General features: G+C 41.3%; 1 protein-coding gene across 1 annotated transcript in view; it reads left to right on the top strand.

The window, feature by feature from the left end:
* Window positions 1–6,615: 6,615 nt before the first annotated feature.
* Window positions 6,616–18,091, top strand: part of SMLR1 (small leucine rich protein 1) — a 13,123-nt gene continuing 1,647 nt past the window's right edge. Inside the window, 3 exon segments of the mRNA XM_039240404.1 lie at window positions 6,616–6,646; window positions 9,464–9,526; window positions 9,529–9,684. Of these exon segments, the coding sequence (XP_039096335.1) occupies window positions 6,616–6,646; window positions 9,464–9,526; window positions 9,529–9,684 (250 nt within the window).

Here is an 18,091-nt window from a genome sequence, read left to right as displayed (position 1 = left end):
TTCTAGGAGAGAGAGAGAGACAGCGTGAGCAGGGGAGGGTCAGAGAGAGAGGGAGATACAGACTCTGAAACAGGCTCCAGGCTCTGAGCTGGCAGTCAGCACAGAGCCCGACGCGGGGCTCGAACCCACGAACTGCGAGATCATGACCTAAGCGAAAGTTGGACACTTAACCGACTAAGCCACCCAGGCGTCCCCCCCCCCTTTTTTTTTGTAAAGAGAATTCTGATTTCTATTTCAAAGTTCAGCTATAAACCTGTGTAATGGCATTATGTTAGGTTATCTTCTCTGTGACATAGATTTCGGGAATAATACCACATAGCAGGAAGAGGTTGACTCCCAATTAAAGAAAAAAACCACAATCATAAAATCAATCATTGATATCTGGGTAAATTTCATTTCTGCTTAAAGCTCCTCTCTGACATACTGCATAGAGTCTGTCGCATCACTCAGTCCCAGCCCCTCCTCACCCCCTTACCCCCCTGCCCTTTCATACTGAATATGACCATCTTTGGTAATGCCTCTCTGGTGAGAGCCCATTCAGTCATAAGTGCTTTCCAGAGCCTCCAAACCACCGGAAAGACCAATGAGAAGGGGTCATTATCCTTCTAAAATTATGGCAAGTGGAAATCAGAGAATTTAGAAATCACAACATGGTCTGCAAGGTTGTCTGGTACTTCTCTCAGGTTTTTCTCTTCTGGAACATTTCTTTTCTTACCCAGCAGCAGATTCAGGGGTTGTAGTTCTGAAGCTTTATATTTGAGGGGGGTCCCTATTTCAGAGAAAGAAATACAACGTGGCCAACATGAAATTCTATATGACAGTGAATACCCGCAGAGACTGAGGAAAGAATAACAAGTTACACATTTTAAAAGCTAACTTTTCTTTCCTTCTTTTTTTTTTCTTTACATTCTGTCAATCTTTCAGTTTTTTATTTTGGTTCCCAATAGGAAATTTCCTACTTGGCATATTTGAATTTTGCTATAATCAATAATATGAAAAATAAAAAAAAAAACTAAGTTGAAATTAAGGCATTCCAAGAGGAATTAAATGTTTTCTCATTGCCATTATTGTCCTAGATTGTGCTATATAACCATATATAGCATAAATCAGTCTCTGTTCTGATCTATTTCATAAACATATTGACTGATCAAAGCATAATGGCTGAAGGGAGGAAAATATCTCAATCAGAAAGACTTCCACCTCTGATATTCCATATTTGTTTCAGCAACAAAACTTTTTGGTGTATCAAAATGCCTTCTTGTCCCTGGCACCCGGGAGAGCAAACATTCACTTTTATACTAATCCCTGAGAGCCGCCTGCCCCATCAAAGCTTATTGGTATGCCCAGAAACATCTAATATCTGTGGCCACCCTAGCTAGAATTGGATTACAAAGGATTTGTGTTCAGGTGGGCATGTTCTAATGATCATGTTCCAATGAGCAAAAGAATCTTGCAAAGTGGAATGAGAAGCCAATTGGAAAATTTCATGAATGAGACAAGGTTGATGCTTCTTGAATAGTTGGGGGCCAGTTCATGCTAGTACAATTTACAAAAACAAAAGCAAACAAAAACAAGAATAAAAACAAAAAACATCCACCATCATAATTTCTCAGAATAATTTCTTCCTTATCCACTATTTCCTACCTAAGAGTCTCAAACATGTATGTTGATACTTAGGAATAAGTTTCATGTTCGGAGCAGCAGGACGAATCTCCTTACCCAGTAGCCCATACCCAAAAGCATGGTCTGGAGACCTTAATCCTCTGATAGTCTCCTGGCAAAAGGACTTGACGGTCCAGTAAATTTGGAAAAGACTCCTGCAGTATTCCTCTCGGGATAACAAATTAAAGGCTCTATAAAATCTTGCAATAAAAGAAACTTACTTACCCCAGTATTCTCTATATTTAACCACTTTCCAGGCAATGTTTAATAAATTGTGGTAGAGTTTCAGAGATTAGACTATGGGCACACTTTCTTGGCCTATTGTCAGTGTTGTCAAGTATCTAGATCAATATTTCTCAAAAGTGTGTTTTCTATCACTTGGCCTCTTTCTCAATGTGCTCCAGTCACAATAGGTGACCTTATCTATCTTCAATCACCCCAGAAACATTTCCATTTCAGAAATTTAGTGTCTCCTATTCCCTCTGCTTAGCTCTATTCCTCCAACTATGCACGTGATTCCTTTTTTCACTTCATTTGGCTCAAAAGTCAAGCTTTCGAGAGAAACTTATGAACTGTGTTCCCTCCCAGAATTCATATGTTGAAGCCCTAACCCCCCAAGGTGACTAGGGCCTTTAAGGAAATAATTAAGGTATCATTGGTCATAAGGGTGACTCAAATCCAATACACCTGGTACACTTTAGGAAGAGGAGGAGACACCAGGAGCATCTGTGCACAGGGAAGAGGACACAGCTAGGAGGCAGCCATGTCTACAAGCCAGGGAGAAGGGTCTCAGCAGAAACTAACTCTGCCAACATCTTTATCTTGGAGTTCCAGCCTCCAGAACTCTTGAGAAATAGATTTCTGTTATGTAAGCCAGCCAGTCTGGGTATTTTGCTATGGCAGCCCTAGCAGGGCAATACAACTTCCCTGATCACCACAGCTAAAATGAGCACTTCCTATTATTTTCTTGTCCTGCTTTACTCTTTGAAGAGCACTGATCACTACTTAACATTATATATGTCTATTTCTAGAAGGTTGAGAAGCAGAAGAGTAGAGTACCAAGGAAAAGTGTTTGGACTCTGGGTTCAAATCCTAGCTCTGCAACTTTCTAGTCGTGTAATCCTTGATGGGTTATAAAAACTCCAGGAGGTTTTCTGTCTGTAGAATGGTGAAAATGGTACTTACTTCATAGGCATTGATGTAAGACCATAATGAGATACAACACATGAAATGCTACGACTATTACTAGAATAATATATGCATTCAATAACTGTTACCTACTATTGCTTATTGATTGTTTACTCCACTGGAATGTTAAGTTCTATATGGACAGGGACTTTGTCCTATCCACGGATATGTACATAGTTCCCAAATCAGTGCCTGCAGGGCATATCCCTCAATAAATATTTGTTACCTGCAAGTATGAATAAATAAAAGCTGGTGGGCCTTTTTTCAAAGTTTACAAAGAATTTAAATTCTTTATGTCTCATCTGTGATCATTTTTTTTTAATGGGATGTGCACCCTATAACACATTACTGCTACATGATTTCAGAGCACTGATTTTTGTGTTGACTTTCATATTTGTGCCATGTAATAGTACTTAGTTATGGGCCAAGCTAGGAGGGGCGGTTGACATGGGGCAGAAGTATATAGGTTTTTTCCTACTCAAAAGAGCTGTCAGTTCTACATTTACATTGTGGGCACTGCTTCATCTGAGCCAAACATCATGCACATAATTAAGGCAAAGCACTTTATTTGATATTCACTAGTTTTGTTTGTACTTAAGTTTCTCTATTGGTTTTGTAGCTGTACATAATTTGATATCCCAGCTATCAGTCAATGGCACTTTGGCACCTTCCACTAATGGACTTCAGAACTCTCACTGTCCTATGGCATGTCACTGGAATGAGTCATTCTCTATGGCTCCATCAGACTAATGTAGAATCCAAATCAGGCGTCTCATGGGTTTGGTATTATCTATCATAGGTCACAAGTACCTAAGGTAGGCTTTTGACTCATAGGTCATTAGAATGAGTCATTCTTAATGGCTCAGGCAGACTAATGCAGAATCCAAATCAGAAACTTGGTGGGTTTGGTATTACCTTCAATAAGTCACAATTATCTAAGGACAGATTTTGCCCAGCTGTCACCAAGAATATAATAGGTGGTAAATGAGTGGTTCCCTAGTAATTTTATTCCCAAATCTCAACATCTGCAATCACTTGTTTCTTAAATAACCCTGAAATCAGCAATGGGAGCATTCACTATTATGGAAATCAATAGGAGAGTATAATCCCCAACGTATTATGTCCCTCAGTTTTCACAGATGTATATTTTCTAATGGTATTAATGATTTTTCCTACTACATGGTAAAGAGCCAGGTAAAGAATTTGCTGTCATTTTGGTTGGAAATTGAACGCCGCCTGTGGAATTCCACCCTGAATTCTGGTAAATCAAGTCAATTACCAGTGTTTCCAACATCCCCATCCTCCTACAGCTGCTATGCCTACCAAATGCAGCCCCAAGCAACGAGTTTGGATCGGGATCAGAGCCTTAATAAATAAAAGTTCCCAAGTTCTAAAGGATGTTTGAATTAATTCTAATATTTAATCTTCTAGAAGTTCCCAGTGGTGTGACATCTTTCATAATTGAAAAAACCTTTGATACTAGCAATAATCACAAATCAAAATCTAAAAAGCAATACTCTGCAATAGCATAAAAATATTAAATACACATAAATCTGACAGAAAATATTTAAGACTCACACACTGCAAACTAACAAAGCATTGTGAAAAGTTAAAGAAGACCCAAACAAAATGGAAACATGTGTCGTGTTCATGGGTCAGAAGACTCAATATTGTTAAAATATCAGTTCTTTCCTCATATTGATTCTCCCTTCATTTACTCATTCAATACAATCTCAGGCAAAATCCCAGCAGGGCTTTTCACAGAAATTGGCAAGGTGATCCTAAAATTCATACAGAAATGAAAATGACCTGTACCCGCCAAACCAACTTTGAAAAAGAACAAAGTTGGAGGGCTTAGAGTTCCTGATTTCAAGTCTTATTTTAAAGCTACAGTAATTGGAGTCCCTGGGTGGTTCCATTTGTTAAGTGTCTGACTTGGGCTCAGATCATGATCTCATAGTTTATGAGTTTGAGCTATACATCAGGCTCTCTGCTGCCACTTTACTTTGGATCCTCTGTTCTCCTCTCTCTCTGTCCCTCCCCTGCTCATGCTCATGCACACGCACTCTCTCACAAAAATAAATCAAAAATTTTAAAAATTAAAAAATAAAGATACAGTAATCAAAACAGAATGACATTGGTATAAAGACTAATAACTGGATGAATGGAGCAGAATACAGAGTGAGCAATAATTGGGCTTCTGGTTTCTGACAAAGGTGCAAAGGCAATTAAGGAGTAAGAACAGCTTTTGCAACAAATTGTGCTGAAATAATTGAATATCTGTATGCAAAAAAAATGTACCCACATATCTCACCATATACAAAAACTAACTTACAATAGATCATAATCCTAAATGTACAAGCTAAAATGACAAAACTTTTAGAGGAAAACATAAGAGAAAATCTTTGTGACATTGAGTTAGTTGGTCAAAGATTTCTTAGGTATGGATGTGAAAAGCACAAACCATAGAATAAATTGGTTAACTGGACTTCACTAACATTTAAAATCTCTGTGTTTTCAAAGACATTGGTAAGTGAATGAAAAGACAAAGCTAGAACGGGGGAAAATCCTTCCAAATCATATGTGTGATAATTGACTTGTATCCAGAATATATGAAGAACTCTCAAAACTCAATAAGAAAACAAATAATCCAATTTTTTAACATGCAAAAGTGTTGAACAGACACTTCACAAATAAGACACATAAAATGGCAAATAGGCACATGAAAAGATGTTCGACATCATTAGGGAAATGCATATTAAAACCACAGTGGGAGACTACTACATATCATTAGAATGGCCAAAATTAAAAAAAAAAAACACAAAAAACATAGCAAGTGTCAGTATGTGAAGAAACTAAAATTCTTTTTTTTTAAACTTTAAAAATGTTTATTTATTTTTGAGACAGAGACAGAGAGACAGACCATAAGCAGGGAAAGGACAGAGAGGGGGAGACATAGAATCCGAAGCAGGCTCCAGGCTCTGAGCTGTCAGCACAGAATCCAACAGGGGCCTCAAACCCGCCAACTGAGAGATCATGACCTGAGCAGATGTTGGACGCTTAACTGACTGAGCCACCAGGCGCCCCAAAATTAAAATTCTTATTACACTGCTGGTAGAGATATAAATGGTATGACTTAGTTTGGAAAAGAGGTTGACAATTACTTAAGAAGTTAAACAAACACTCACCATATGATCCAGCCATTCTGTTCCTAGGAGTCTACCCAAGAGAAATGAGAGTGGATGTCCACCTAAAGAATTGGGGGAGGGGCGCTTGGGTGGCTCCATCAGTTAAGCGTCAGACTTCAGCTCAGGTCATGGCCTCATGGTTTGTGGGTTCAAGCCCTGCATCAGGCTATGTGCTGACAGCTTAGAGCCTGGAGCCTGCTTTGGATTCTGTGTCTCCCTCTCTCTGCCCTTCTCCTGCGTGTGCTCTCTCTCTTTCTAAAAATAAATAAACATTTCTTAAAAATTAAAAAAAAAAAAAAGAATTGTGCAGGAATGTTCATAGCAGCTATATCTGTAGTAGCCTATGATGGAAAACAACCCAAATGGCCACCAAAAGGCAAATGGGTAAAAAGTGGATACGTACACAATGCAATGCTATTCAGAAACATAAAGCAATATTGATACATACAACAATATGATCGACTCAAAAGACATATGCTAAGTGAAAGAAGCTAGAAAAAAAAGAGATATGCTGTATAACTCCATGTGTATAAAATTCTAAAAAATGCAAACATATATAGTAACAGATAATAGGTCGATGGTTGACTGGGGACTGGGCGAGCAGGAGGGTAGGAGCAGACATGGGAAAGGAACAAGAGAAAACTGTTTGGGGGGGTGGGTTCATCCTTTGATTATGATGATGAGGTTGCAGACATATACATACAAAACGTATCAAGTCGTACGGTTTATTTTATCAATTATATTCCAAAAGAGCCTTTTTAAGAAAAGAAAAAACTTTATATCCACTTCACCAATTGTGCTCTCTTAGAAATTTCCATGTGGATCAGAATTAGCTCACAGCCAGTAACTGACACCACTGCTCACCCTCCCCTTCTTGTAAGTTTCTTTGCAAACATTTCCCAACACTGCATCCTGTGGGCTCCTCTCCCACCCCGCAGAGCCTTCTGGTTTTCTCCCCTGGTTCTCACCCTGCTTCCCATGTCTTAAGTCGGAGCATTTTTTTTGTTTGTGTTTTCAACATAAGTGACAGAAAGAGACAGAATGTGAGCTGGGGAGGAGCAGAGAGAGAGGGAGACACAGAATCCGAAGTAGGCTCCAGGGTCTGAGCTGTCAGCACAGAGCCTGACGTGGGGCTTGAACCCACAAACTGTAAGCTCATGACCTGAGCTGAAGTAGAATGCTTAAGCCACTGAGCCACCAGGGCACCCCTAAGTGACACTGTTCTTTAGGGTATGCAACTGGCGTCTATTTTATCTTCATGCACCCTCTTTCCTGAGCGATCTCTCCACCTACTTGGCCCCAGTCACCATCTGTTCTCTAAGAAGTCCCATCTACACTGTAGAAGACTGTCACGTGTTTATTTAAGGGCGTCATTCCTCAGTTCTCCATCCCCAAACTCAGCTCAAATACAATCCTTTTCATGAACTTGGCCCTAATTCCCTAACTGGAGTTAATCAGTCTCTTTTCAATGCTTCCCTTCCACTTTATATGCCACCCCAGGAGCTTATATTAATATCATTTCTATATTTGCCTGTTACTCTTACTTACCTTTTCTAGGCATTCAGTGAAGGCTTGAATGTTGAATGGAATGAAACGGAAAGAGAGAACATGACAAATCGTCTGCCTAACAGCTGCCTAACATCTCCCTGGTAATGTCACCTGCTCATGGTGTTTCTTTGTAGACTGACACTTTACAAATTAGCCTCCTGTTCAAGCTGAGAGAGCACCAGAGAGCCATCTCGTTGGAAAGCACTCAAGAGAAGAAACAGCAGCACCACTCAAGGGTTTGTCGAGGGGGAGAAGAGAAGCAAATAAAGTACGACGGATGCTGACCTAATCTTGGCTATTCTAAATGATTCTTCCTGCAATTAAGATGTCTCTCCTCTGAGAGGAAGCTGTTTATTGTTCACTGCTTAGAAATGCCAGCCACGCATCCCAGAGACGCTCCTCATTCTTATGATTTTATAAATTAGGGTGTCGAGTTTATAGGAGGATTAAGGCTGTGTGTGGGATAGCACTAGCACGTGAGAAGAGACATGAACCCAAGAAGGTGGCTTGTCAATTTCTCCTCCCAATTTCCCAAATTCTCCAGAGGGTTCTTTCATTATGGCAAGGATTCTTTCCATTGCTTTGAGTGCAGTAGACCCATCTCTTGCCAGTGGCAACTCAACTTAGTGAACAAGTCAGCGTCAACATCATTTATTGCCTTTTCTTTTCCCAGAATCTTTGTAGTTACCACTCAAACCACAACACTATCATTCAGAGGCCACCTTTCTACTGCTAATGGTGGGCCACAGAACTGTGTAAGTAGAAGATAATTAGGAATACAAACTAATAAGGCAGGAGGCAAAAGCTGATGCATTGAGGGACGAAGGAAAAGGGGCCATAAAAGCATCCATTCCATCACTTTCGCTTGGGGCCATTACTTCTTTTTGTGTCTGCTTCCTCTCTTAGAAGGCAGACACCATGATTTACTATTCTTGGTACATCCAGCATCTAGCCAAGAGGTTGGATTCTAGTAGAATTAAATATTTATTTATTTATTTATTTATTTATTTATTTATTTATTTATTTTTGCAAATAGTTTATTGTCAAGTTGGTTTCCATATAACACCCAGTGCTCATCCCAAGTGCCCTCCTCCATGCCCATCCCCCCCTCCCCCCCACATCCATCAGTCCACAGTTTGTTCTCAGCATTCAAGAGTCTCTCATGGTTTGCCTCTCTCCCTTTCCCCCCTTCTCCCCCGTGGTCCTCTGTTAAGTTCCTCCTAATCCTTCTATACGTGCAAACATGATATTTGTCCTTCTCTGCCTGACTTATTTCGCTCAGCATAACACCCTCAAGGTCCATCCATGTTGCTAAACAAGGCCAGATTTCATTCTTTCGCATTGCCATGCAGTAGAATTAAATATTTATTGAATATATACATACACCAAGTGCACCTCTCAGAAAACTATTCAGAGCAGGACATACTAGGAGGAGTTTTTACCTATGGAAAGAATATGGTTCCTGCTTCCTTGATATTAGTTGTATCAACTACGTGTGAAGGAAAATCCATTTTTTCTAGACACAGGTTCACAGGTACATACACATGGCTACTAAGTAATTTTCAACTCTGAAATTAAGAAAATGCACGAAAAATTCTTCCCATGCCTGGGCATATGTAAGTAGAATATATGTAACAATGAGATTAGCTTGGAGTCAGGTACTATTCCTTCCAGACAAACTGAATACAAAGGAATCTCGGCCTCCTGGTGTCATTCCTCACCCTGCCAGATAAATGCTCCTCTCTGGAATGGTTTGGAAGAATCGCATTTCAATTCCTCCACCCTTCGTAGCTGAGTTACAGAGTAACCCACTAGCAAGCCTCTCAGCATTCACAGGGCTGTTGAAATAGAGCAAAGTCCACAAGATTTCCACTGAGATGTGCTGAGCAAAGGCCGGAGGCCCAGAAGGAAACAAATACAGACTCTGAGTGAAGCTGCTGTCAACTGGCCCCCGGGGGCTGGGTGATTGGAATGAGCCCTGTGCTGTCCTCATTCCTGAGGGAGCTCCCCGGCTGGTTCCTGTTCGCTGGGGTCTTCCTGCCTATGACTTTGCTGCTGCTCCTCCTCATCGCCTACTTCAGGATCAAACTGATGGAGGGTAAGTGTGAAGCCACACAGGGCAGGGGCTCGAAGCCCTTTCCCATGGCTCACCTGCACAAGCCAATGCACGGTCCGTGTTTCTGGGGGGCCTCGGGCGACACATGGTTGTGATTTGCAGGTACTTCTCACTAAGCGCTCTCTCACCACAGGTTCACTGGTATACAGGCAATTCAATGCTTTCAGCAGTGTGGACGGTGCAGGGGCTGTGCAGGCCCACCGTGGGGACCCCTAACCATAGCCTCTCATGGACAGTCCAACTCTGAATTAGCAATTCTTACATGTGACTGTTTTTCTCTCTCTCTCAGGGCAATATATTACACAAACGTTAAAACATATATCATGGTCTGCCCTCTCTACATGACACGTAGGTGTGTATGCCATGAGTGTGCGTACACACACTTCATTCTCACCCACCGCATTTCTATTAAGAAGATGTGCTGGGGCGCCTGGGTGGCTCAGTCGGTTGAACATCTGACTCTTGATTTTGAATCAGGTCATGATCCCAGGCTTGTGGGATCCCTGCACTGAGCATGGAGCCTACTTGGGCTTCTCTCTTCCTCTCCCTCTGTCCCTCTCCTCAGGTCGCACTCTCTAAAATAAAATAATAATAATAATAATAATAATAATAATAATAATAAAATTTTTTTAAAAAGAAAGAAAATGTGCCAGATATTGTGCTGTCACAGTGCTTGGCAAATGTCAAGCCCTAATAGGTAGTCAATGGCTTGGTGTAAAATTTCCATGAAACGATAGTCTTTTTTTAGTGTTTATTTATTAACTTTTTGAGAGAGAGAAGAGACAGAGAGGTCGAGGCAGAGACAGAGAGAGACAGAGAATCCCAAGTAGGCTTTGCACTGTCAGCACAGAGCCCAATGCAGGGCTCAAACCCATGGATAGTGAGATCATGACCTGAGCCGAAATCAAAAGTCAGATGCTTAACTGAGACTGAGCCACCCAGGGACCCCCATGAGACTGTAGTCTCAAGGAAAAACAAAACAAAACTCAGGAAGCTCAAAGTGATTCGGACATAGATGACAATTGGGTCCTAGTTTGATACTGGTTATTCTGCTATAATTAAAGTAATGAAACTGAACTTTGACTTCATAGACTATTAGTAATGTGCCCAGCAAACACTAGATTAATATCATAAAGGTAGTTATTTTAGCAATAGCAACAAAAACTAGTCATATTTAACATTTTGGATGGTGTCAGGGGCGCTTGGGTGGCTCAGTTGATTGAGCACCTGACCCACGTTTCATGGGTTCGAACCCCACATCGGGCTCTGTGCTGACAGCTCAGAGCTTGGAGCCTGCTTCAGATTCTGTGTTTTCCTATGTCTCTGCCCCTCACTCCCTCTCTCTCTCTTTCCTCTCTCAAAAATATTACAATTAACTAAAAAATTTTTAAATAAAATAAAATAAATAAAATGTGGGATGGTGTCATATTAAAGCACTATTTAAAACAAATTTGAAAAGCGTTCCTTCTCCACTAAAGTTTGCCGAGTCCAAGCAACACCTTCATGGATCCCATGCTGCAAACAGATGTTCAGAATCTTGAATGAGGAATGCCCTTACACAGACCTAAAACCAAACAGAAGTACAACTGGGGATATTTCTAAGATGAGAGTTAGAACATCAAGAAATCCTAGAGGACAGGGAGCTCATTTCTAAAAGTTTCCAATCACACCATACTCAGACTCTAGCCTTTCATTTTTTTGGTCTCATTTTTATGATTAGGTCTCTCGTTGAGTGTCCCCAGCTGTATTCTGTCTTGCTCTACAGCATTTATGCATTACATCCTTTTCTTTATTAAATTAGTTTTTCCGCAAGACCAGTCTACTGGTTATCTGCCACACAGCCATTCATTAACACTGAGCCTCTGAAAAAGGAAGAGAAAATCAGAAACCCCCAGGACACCAGGTTACCTCGGGATTTTTAGTCTTCCAAACTGGTTTAATGTGCCCCATGCAAACATGTCCATTTTGAAAGTCTTTTAAAGGTGTTGCAATGGCCACTGTCATGCACATGCATGCCAGGCCCCCGGTGACACTGAGCGCCCTATGGAGCAGTAACAGGATGCTGATGTCAGCCAAAGACGTGAATTGTTCATGTCACTCTCAAGTTTCATCTCTGGCTGCCTTTTCAGGTAGACAAAATGTTCGCTATCTCAAAAATGTATCAAGCATTAAATTTGGCGAAACCAAATGAAAATAGACTCATGGATTCCCAAGTCTCTTACCAGCCTCTACTTATCAGTTATTATAGGTCAGATCAATTCAGTAGGATGCCTGGTGTTTGGGCATACTCTTGAACAAAAGATGAAGCTTGGTTTTATAGCCTTATTTATCCCTGGGTGACATTTGGGAGAAGACATCTTTAATCTGCAAAAATTAAAATTAAATGGGTCTACAGTATTTTGCTTAGATATTTAGATAATATAGAGAATTATGAGGTATAGACACATCAATCACATTCCTTCAGAAGGCCCTGGAAAAGGCAGCCTGCCCTTGAATATGTGGCCTGGCATCACAGGGGACTGAGGTAGGACAAAATGTAGGCAATGTGCTGCACACAGTGCCAGGCGCCAAGGTCATGCTCAGCACGTGTGTTACAATCATTGCACAGTGACACCCCTCCTTCTTTGGCACCTCCCTGCCCATGTAAGTTATCTAGAGATCAAAGCCTCTGATATTTGCAACACAGCATTTAAACCAAAGGAAAACAAGAAGTTTAGCCCTCCACAGTGAGGGCCAATGCTCCCTGGGTAGAGGTCTTTCACCAACTTTGGCACTTGCTCCGAACTTGCACCATACTTCTGGGGAGGAAGGGTCCCCATTCATTCATTCAGCACCTATTTGAGAATCTACCCTATACCAGGGATTGTCCTAGATACTGACACAGATTTTCACTGTGGGCTTTTAGAACTAAGAGAACAATCCCAAGTCTAGAAAACCACAAAAGTCATCCCACAAAATTGGTAGAAGTTGAAGGAGAGACATTGCAGATGTCTATTTTTCTGGCTCTGGCCTCATTAGATATCTGGTCAATGGCTTTAAGAATGACCTGCCCTTCTCCCTAAATCTTCTCCCAAAGTTAGAGCAGAGCATTCCACCAGAAGCAGAACCCTCTAAACAGTTCACAGGCACCCACAGCGATGTAATAAGCCACCATTTTCAGTGGTTTTTCTCCATTGTCCCCTTTTGTTGGTTCTCCCTGAAGTGTGCCTGGAGCTTCCGGGCTACAGGTGAGGAGCCCAGGAAGGGTGAGTGAGCAGGTGGAAGGAGCCAGCAAAACTCTCTGCATCAATCACTTAATATAGTAGGGGTCCCATTTATTGTTGGAAAGAATACTAAGGACTGTTGGCACTCTGTTACCGGCGGCCTTCCAAGGAACCATCTGGAGGACATCAGGGGAGGATTGTCCAGCTGATGGGGCCAAAGAAGTCTCCCTGTTGTCAGTTTTCATTCAGTTGTGACTGGGTCCCAAGTGCGGTGGGGTGAGGAGGGTGGGCGCCCTGGGCACTATTCCTTGTAGGTACCTGGCCAGGATGGCAGCTGAGGGGCAGCCTGCAACACATCAGTCTCTCAAGAATTTTCTATTAAACCATGCCTTGCTTATCTTTCTCTCTTCTCCCAAGCAGGAACTGTGCATCCTTTTTTGGAATAATTCCTGATTACGTTTTCCAGACAACCTTAGACTAAGCATATTTTCACTTTTACGTAGATCTGTTCCCTTTCTATTCCAAACATTCCTTAAAAAAACACACACACAAAACTTCAAGAACATGTAGCTTTTTAAAAATGTAGCTGCTTTCCTAAGTGTAAGTAGTCATATCTCTTCTATAGTTTGAGGGCAATTGAGATCACTTGGCCCCAAATAAAATATCGCCAGTTTGTATCTCTATTTAGCAATTCCCACTTAAAAACTGTAACCAGATGGTCAAATGTCATGTCATTAATCTTCCAACTGGGGTTATGGCAAGTGTAATCATTCCTATTTTGTTCCTGTAAAGAAAGGGACATTGACAGATTAACTGGTGTGTTCACAGAACCCCAGAGTCCTGCATTTGGAAACAGAAAATCAGCTCGCCTGCCCCATACATCCTAGTCCATCAGACAAAAGAGCCATTTTAAGATGTGATGGAAAGCATGCGGAGGTACTGTAATCACTCAACATTAATCCCTACACTTGAAGCCTTAGGAAGTAATGGTGCATGTAAATTTAATTAGTATGTAGAGAACATCAATTTTCTCACAAAGGAAGAAAGAAAATTCTCTAGCATCCTGCACTCTTCAATCTCTGTCAATTGCCTTGAGTAGTAGCTCTTGAGATGGACATCTGAAACTTGAACTTTCTATGTGCCAAATCTTTCATCAACCACTACGATGAACACTTCATTCCTTCTAGAGTAGAAGTTTTGATTATCTTATCTCCCCAAGTCCCAGATTCCTAAATCTCTACTTTCAGTGCTGTTCTTTGCCCTCAAAATATCATCACCCTGATCAAGAACAAAATGCTGTCCAAATAACCAATATTGCCAAAAATAATCATTGTTTGTTTTTTTTTTTAAAAAGTATCTATTGAATGCCTGAGAGATCATATGGAGTGAGACCCAAGATAAGGTCAGGAAAGTGATCACATTCTGGCCTTCAGCAATTTACATTCTAAGACAATTCAAGCATTGAAAATGTGCAGGTTGCTAGACACTGTTCACTGAACTTCATATATACATTTTAGTAGTCAGCAATCAAAAGGGAAAAAGATAAGTATTTGGAAAAATCAGAATAATTTAGTTATTATTATGAATAGGTTAGTAGTATGAAATTGTTAAGAGCTCAGGCTATAGGGTCAAACCAAATGGGGATCAAATTCCAGATCTGTAACAATGGCCACCTAGCCTTTTGAACCTTCAGTTTCTTCATCTGTAAAATGGAATAATAGCAGGAGGGGCAGCTGGTGCATCAGTCAGTAGAGCGTCTGACTCTTGGTTTCAGATCAGGTCACGATCCAAGGATTATGGGATTGAGTCTTGCATCGGGTTCCTTGCTGAGTGTGAAGCCTGCTTAAGATTCTCTCTCTCTCTCTCTCTCTCTCTCTCTCTCTCTCTCACTCTCTGCCCCTCTCCCCCACTGGCATGCTCTCTCTCTCTCAAAAAATAAAATAAATAGAATAATAGCAGGAAGGAGCTATAAGATTGCTGTGGGGATTAAATGAGATCATATATACAAATTTCTTAACAATGCCTGTTCTCAAAACTGTTAGTCATTATGACCCTGCTAGCTTATAAATTCCAAGAAGCAGTGTTTGTGTCCTTATGATAGCTATTATTAAAATTACCTTATAATAATTAAATTGCCCAAATCACTCACCTAGAAAGTGGTAGAGAGAGAAATTGAACCCTGGCTGGCCAACCCCAGGGCTAGCCTTCTCAGCCAACACACAACTCCTGGAGTATTGAACACAGATGATGGGTTCAACAGATATCTGTTGATTGGATGAAACCATTTGGACCAGGCAAATAAGCTTACGGCCAGTATGAAGGCAACTGTGGGAGAATTTTAAACATGGCAAGGATTTTATAAAAGCTTTGAGATGATTTGATCTTTTTATATTAACAGGACTAATTAAAAAAATTTAATGTTTTCATTTATTTCTGAGAGAAAGAGAGACAGCATGAGCAGGGGAGGGTCAGAGAGAGAGAGAGACAAAGAATTCGAAGCAGTCTCCAGGTTCTGAGCTAGCTGTCAGCACAGAGCCCGATGTGGGGCTCCAACCTATGAACCTTAAGATCATGACCTGAGCCAAAGTCAGGTGCTTAACTGACTGAGCCACCCAGATGCCCCAGGACTAATTTCTTTAATGTTTATTTTTAAGAGAGAGAGCAAGCAAGGGGAGAGGCAGAGAGGGAGGAAGACACAGAATTAGAAGCAGGCTCTGGGCTCTGAGCTGTCAGCACAGAGCCCCATGCTGGTCTCAAACCCACAAGCTGTGAGATTATGACCTGAGCTAAGGATGGATGCTTAACAAACTGAGCCACCCAGGCACCCCCAGGAGTGATTCTTTTGGTGATTCCTTAGCATAAAGACTTAGCCCTGAGGCAAGGAGGTTGCATCTCTTCACCTGTGGCTCAATAGGGAAAACTTCCTTGCCTACAGAGTTTCCACAATTAACAAACTCAGGTGTTTTCAAGGCTACATGCCCATCTCACCTATCTAATGTCTCTCTGCACTTTCCTTAACAGACCAATTAGGTATAACAATGGCCAGGTTGCAAGCTCTTTCAGAAGGGTAAATTATTGCTCTTGCTCTCCGTGTTGTGCCTTGCACCAGACGCTATGTACTGGAGAGAGAACTCCTTGTGGATTGATGACCTTCCTCTTGGTCTCTCTATTCTAGTTCTCCAACCCGAGAGTTATTCAGGCCACCCATTTTCAGTTCTACACTTTGTATCCTGGCTCCTCATTCAAAGCAGTTGTGCACAGTTAGTCTTTGGTAATTAGAAATAGAAAGGAAGGGGCATCTGACTTTTGATTTTGGCTCAGGTCATGATCTCATAGTTCACAACACTGAGCCCTGAATTCAGCTCTGCACTGTGAGCACAGGGATTCTCTCTCTCCCTCTGTCTCTGTCCCTCCCCACCTCGAAGTAAATAAATAAACATTTAAAAAATAATAATAAAATACAAAGGAAGAGAGGTGCCTGGGTGGCTCAGTTAGTGGAGCATCTGACTCTTGATTTTGGCTCAGGTCATGATCTCAGGGCCATGGGATCGAATCCTATGTCAGCTTCCACACTGAGTGTGGAGCATACTTGGGATTCTCTCTCTCTCTACCTCTACGCCTCTCCCCCACTTGCGTATGCTCTAAAATAAAATAAAATAAAATAAAATAAAATAAAATAAAATAAAATAAAATAGTAAAGCGAAAAAGAAAGAGAAATCACTCCATTTCAGTGAGTTTATTATCTAAATCATGGGCCATCTCAAGCAACATCTTTTAATGAGCAATAATCCTGGGGAGCCTGGGTGGCTCAGTCAGTTAAGCGTCCGACTTTGGCTCAGGTCATGGTCTCGCGGTTCGTGGGTTGGAGCCCCGCATCGGGCTCTGTGCTGACAGCTAGCTCAGAGCCTGGAGATTGCTTCGAATTCTTTGTCTCCCTCTCTCTCTGACCCTTCCCTGCTCACGCTGCCTCTCTCACTCAGAAATAAAACATTAAAAAAATTTTTTTTAATTAAAAAATATCTAGTGGAGAAGCAGTGTAACTAAGTAGTTGAGAATGTGGGCTCTGGAATCTGGGCTCAGGAATCTGACTTCCCAGGATGGAATCCTCAACCTATCCTCTTCTGGGATCTTAGGCAAATTGCTTCCTCTTGATTTCTCTCTGCCTCAGTTTGCACATCTGTAAAGTCAGACTAGCAAGGGTGACTACAATATAATGCCATTAAGAATTAAACATGATAAGACATGCAAAGGGCTTCACACAGTGTCTGACACAAAACAAGTACTCAACAAATAGTGCTTATTAAATATCGAGGCTCATGCAAACTTGTCTCCGTCCAGTGCACATGTAATGCCTCTCAGCTATGATGACAAGCAGTCATGGAGACCTAGAAGAACCCGGCTCAGTGAAAGTGCACATGTCCTGGGCTATGTGGCATACAAAGTGCCCGGCAAGGGGTAAATTGCTTGGATTGGATATGGGAGCCAAAGAGAACATTTTCAGGCTCAAGGTTATAAACACGTACTACCTCCCATAAGATTATAAGCTCCTGGTCTCTGGCTTTGGATAATCTGATTTACTATAATTCTGAAAATAAAACTCATAAGAGCAAAAGCAGGCTCAGCTATGTGTCTTGGTGGTGGTCAGGAAGAGAGGTGTATTTTTTTAATGTACCAGGAAGATCCCAAGTGATACTTGTTGGGATCTCAAGAGAAATCTCAGAGCTAAAGATAAAATTTGTTATTGCCAGAAAGGTCATAGTTGAAGCTACAGGAGCAGAAAAGATGGCACAGAGTAAAACCTAAAAGGCGAAAATAACTGGAGCTCAGTGCTACCAGGAAGGAAGCCGGGGCTTGAAAAACGCCAATAGATTTGGTAATTGCGATATCATTGCTGAATTGTTGGTCTTTTTTAATTTTTTAAAATGTTTATTTATTTTTGAGAGAGAGAGAGAGAAAGAGTGCGAGTGGAGTTGGAGCAGAGCAACAGGGAGACACAGAATCTGAAGCAGGCTCCAGGCTCTGAGCTGTCAGCATGGAGCCCAATGCGGGGCTCGAACCCGAGAACTGTGAGATCATGACCTGAGCCGAAGTTGGACGCTTAACCGATGGAGTCACCCAGGCGCCCCTCACTGATGAGTTTTAATAGTTCAGTAGAATAGCTTTTTTTTTTTTTTTTTTTTTTTTTT

This window comes from Hyaena hyaena, unplaced genomic scaffold (assembly GCF_003009895.1).
Source record: "Hyaena hyaena isolate Hyena2069 unplaced genomic scaffold, ASM300989v1 scaffold_178, whole genome shotgun sequence".
Taxonomy (NCBI): domain Eukaryota; kingdom Metazoa; phylum Chordata; class Mammalia; order Carnivora; family Hyaenidae; genus Hyaena; species Hyaena hyaena.
This window is presented reverse-complemented; position numbering and strand designations above follow the sequence as displayed.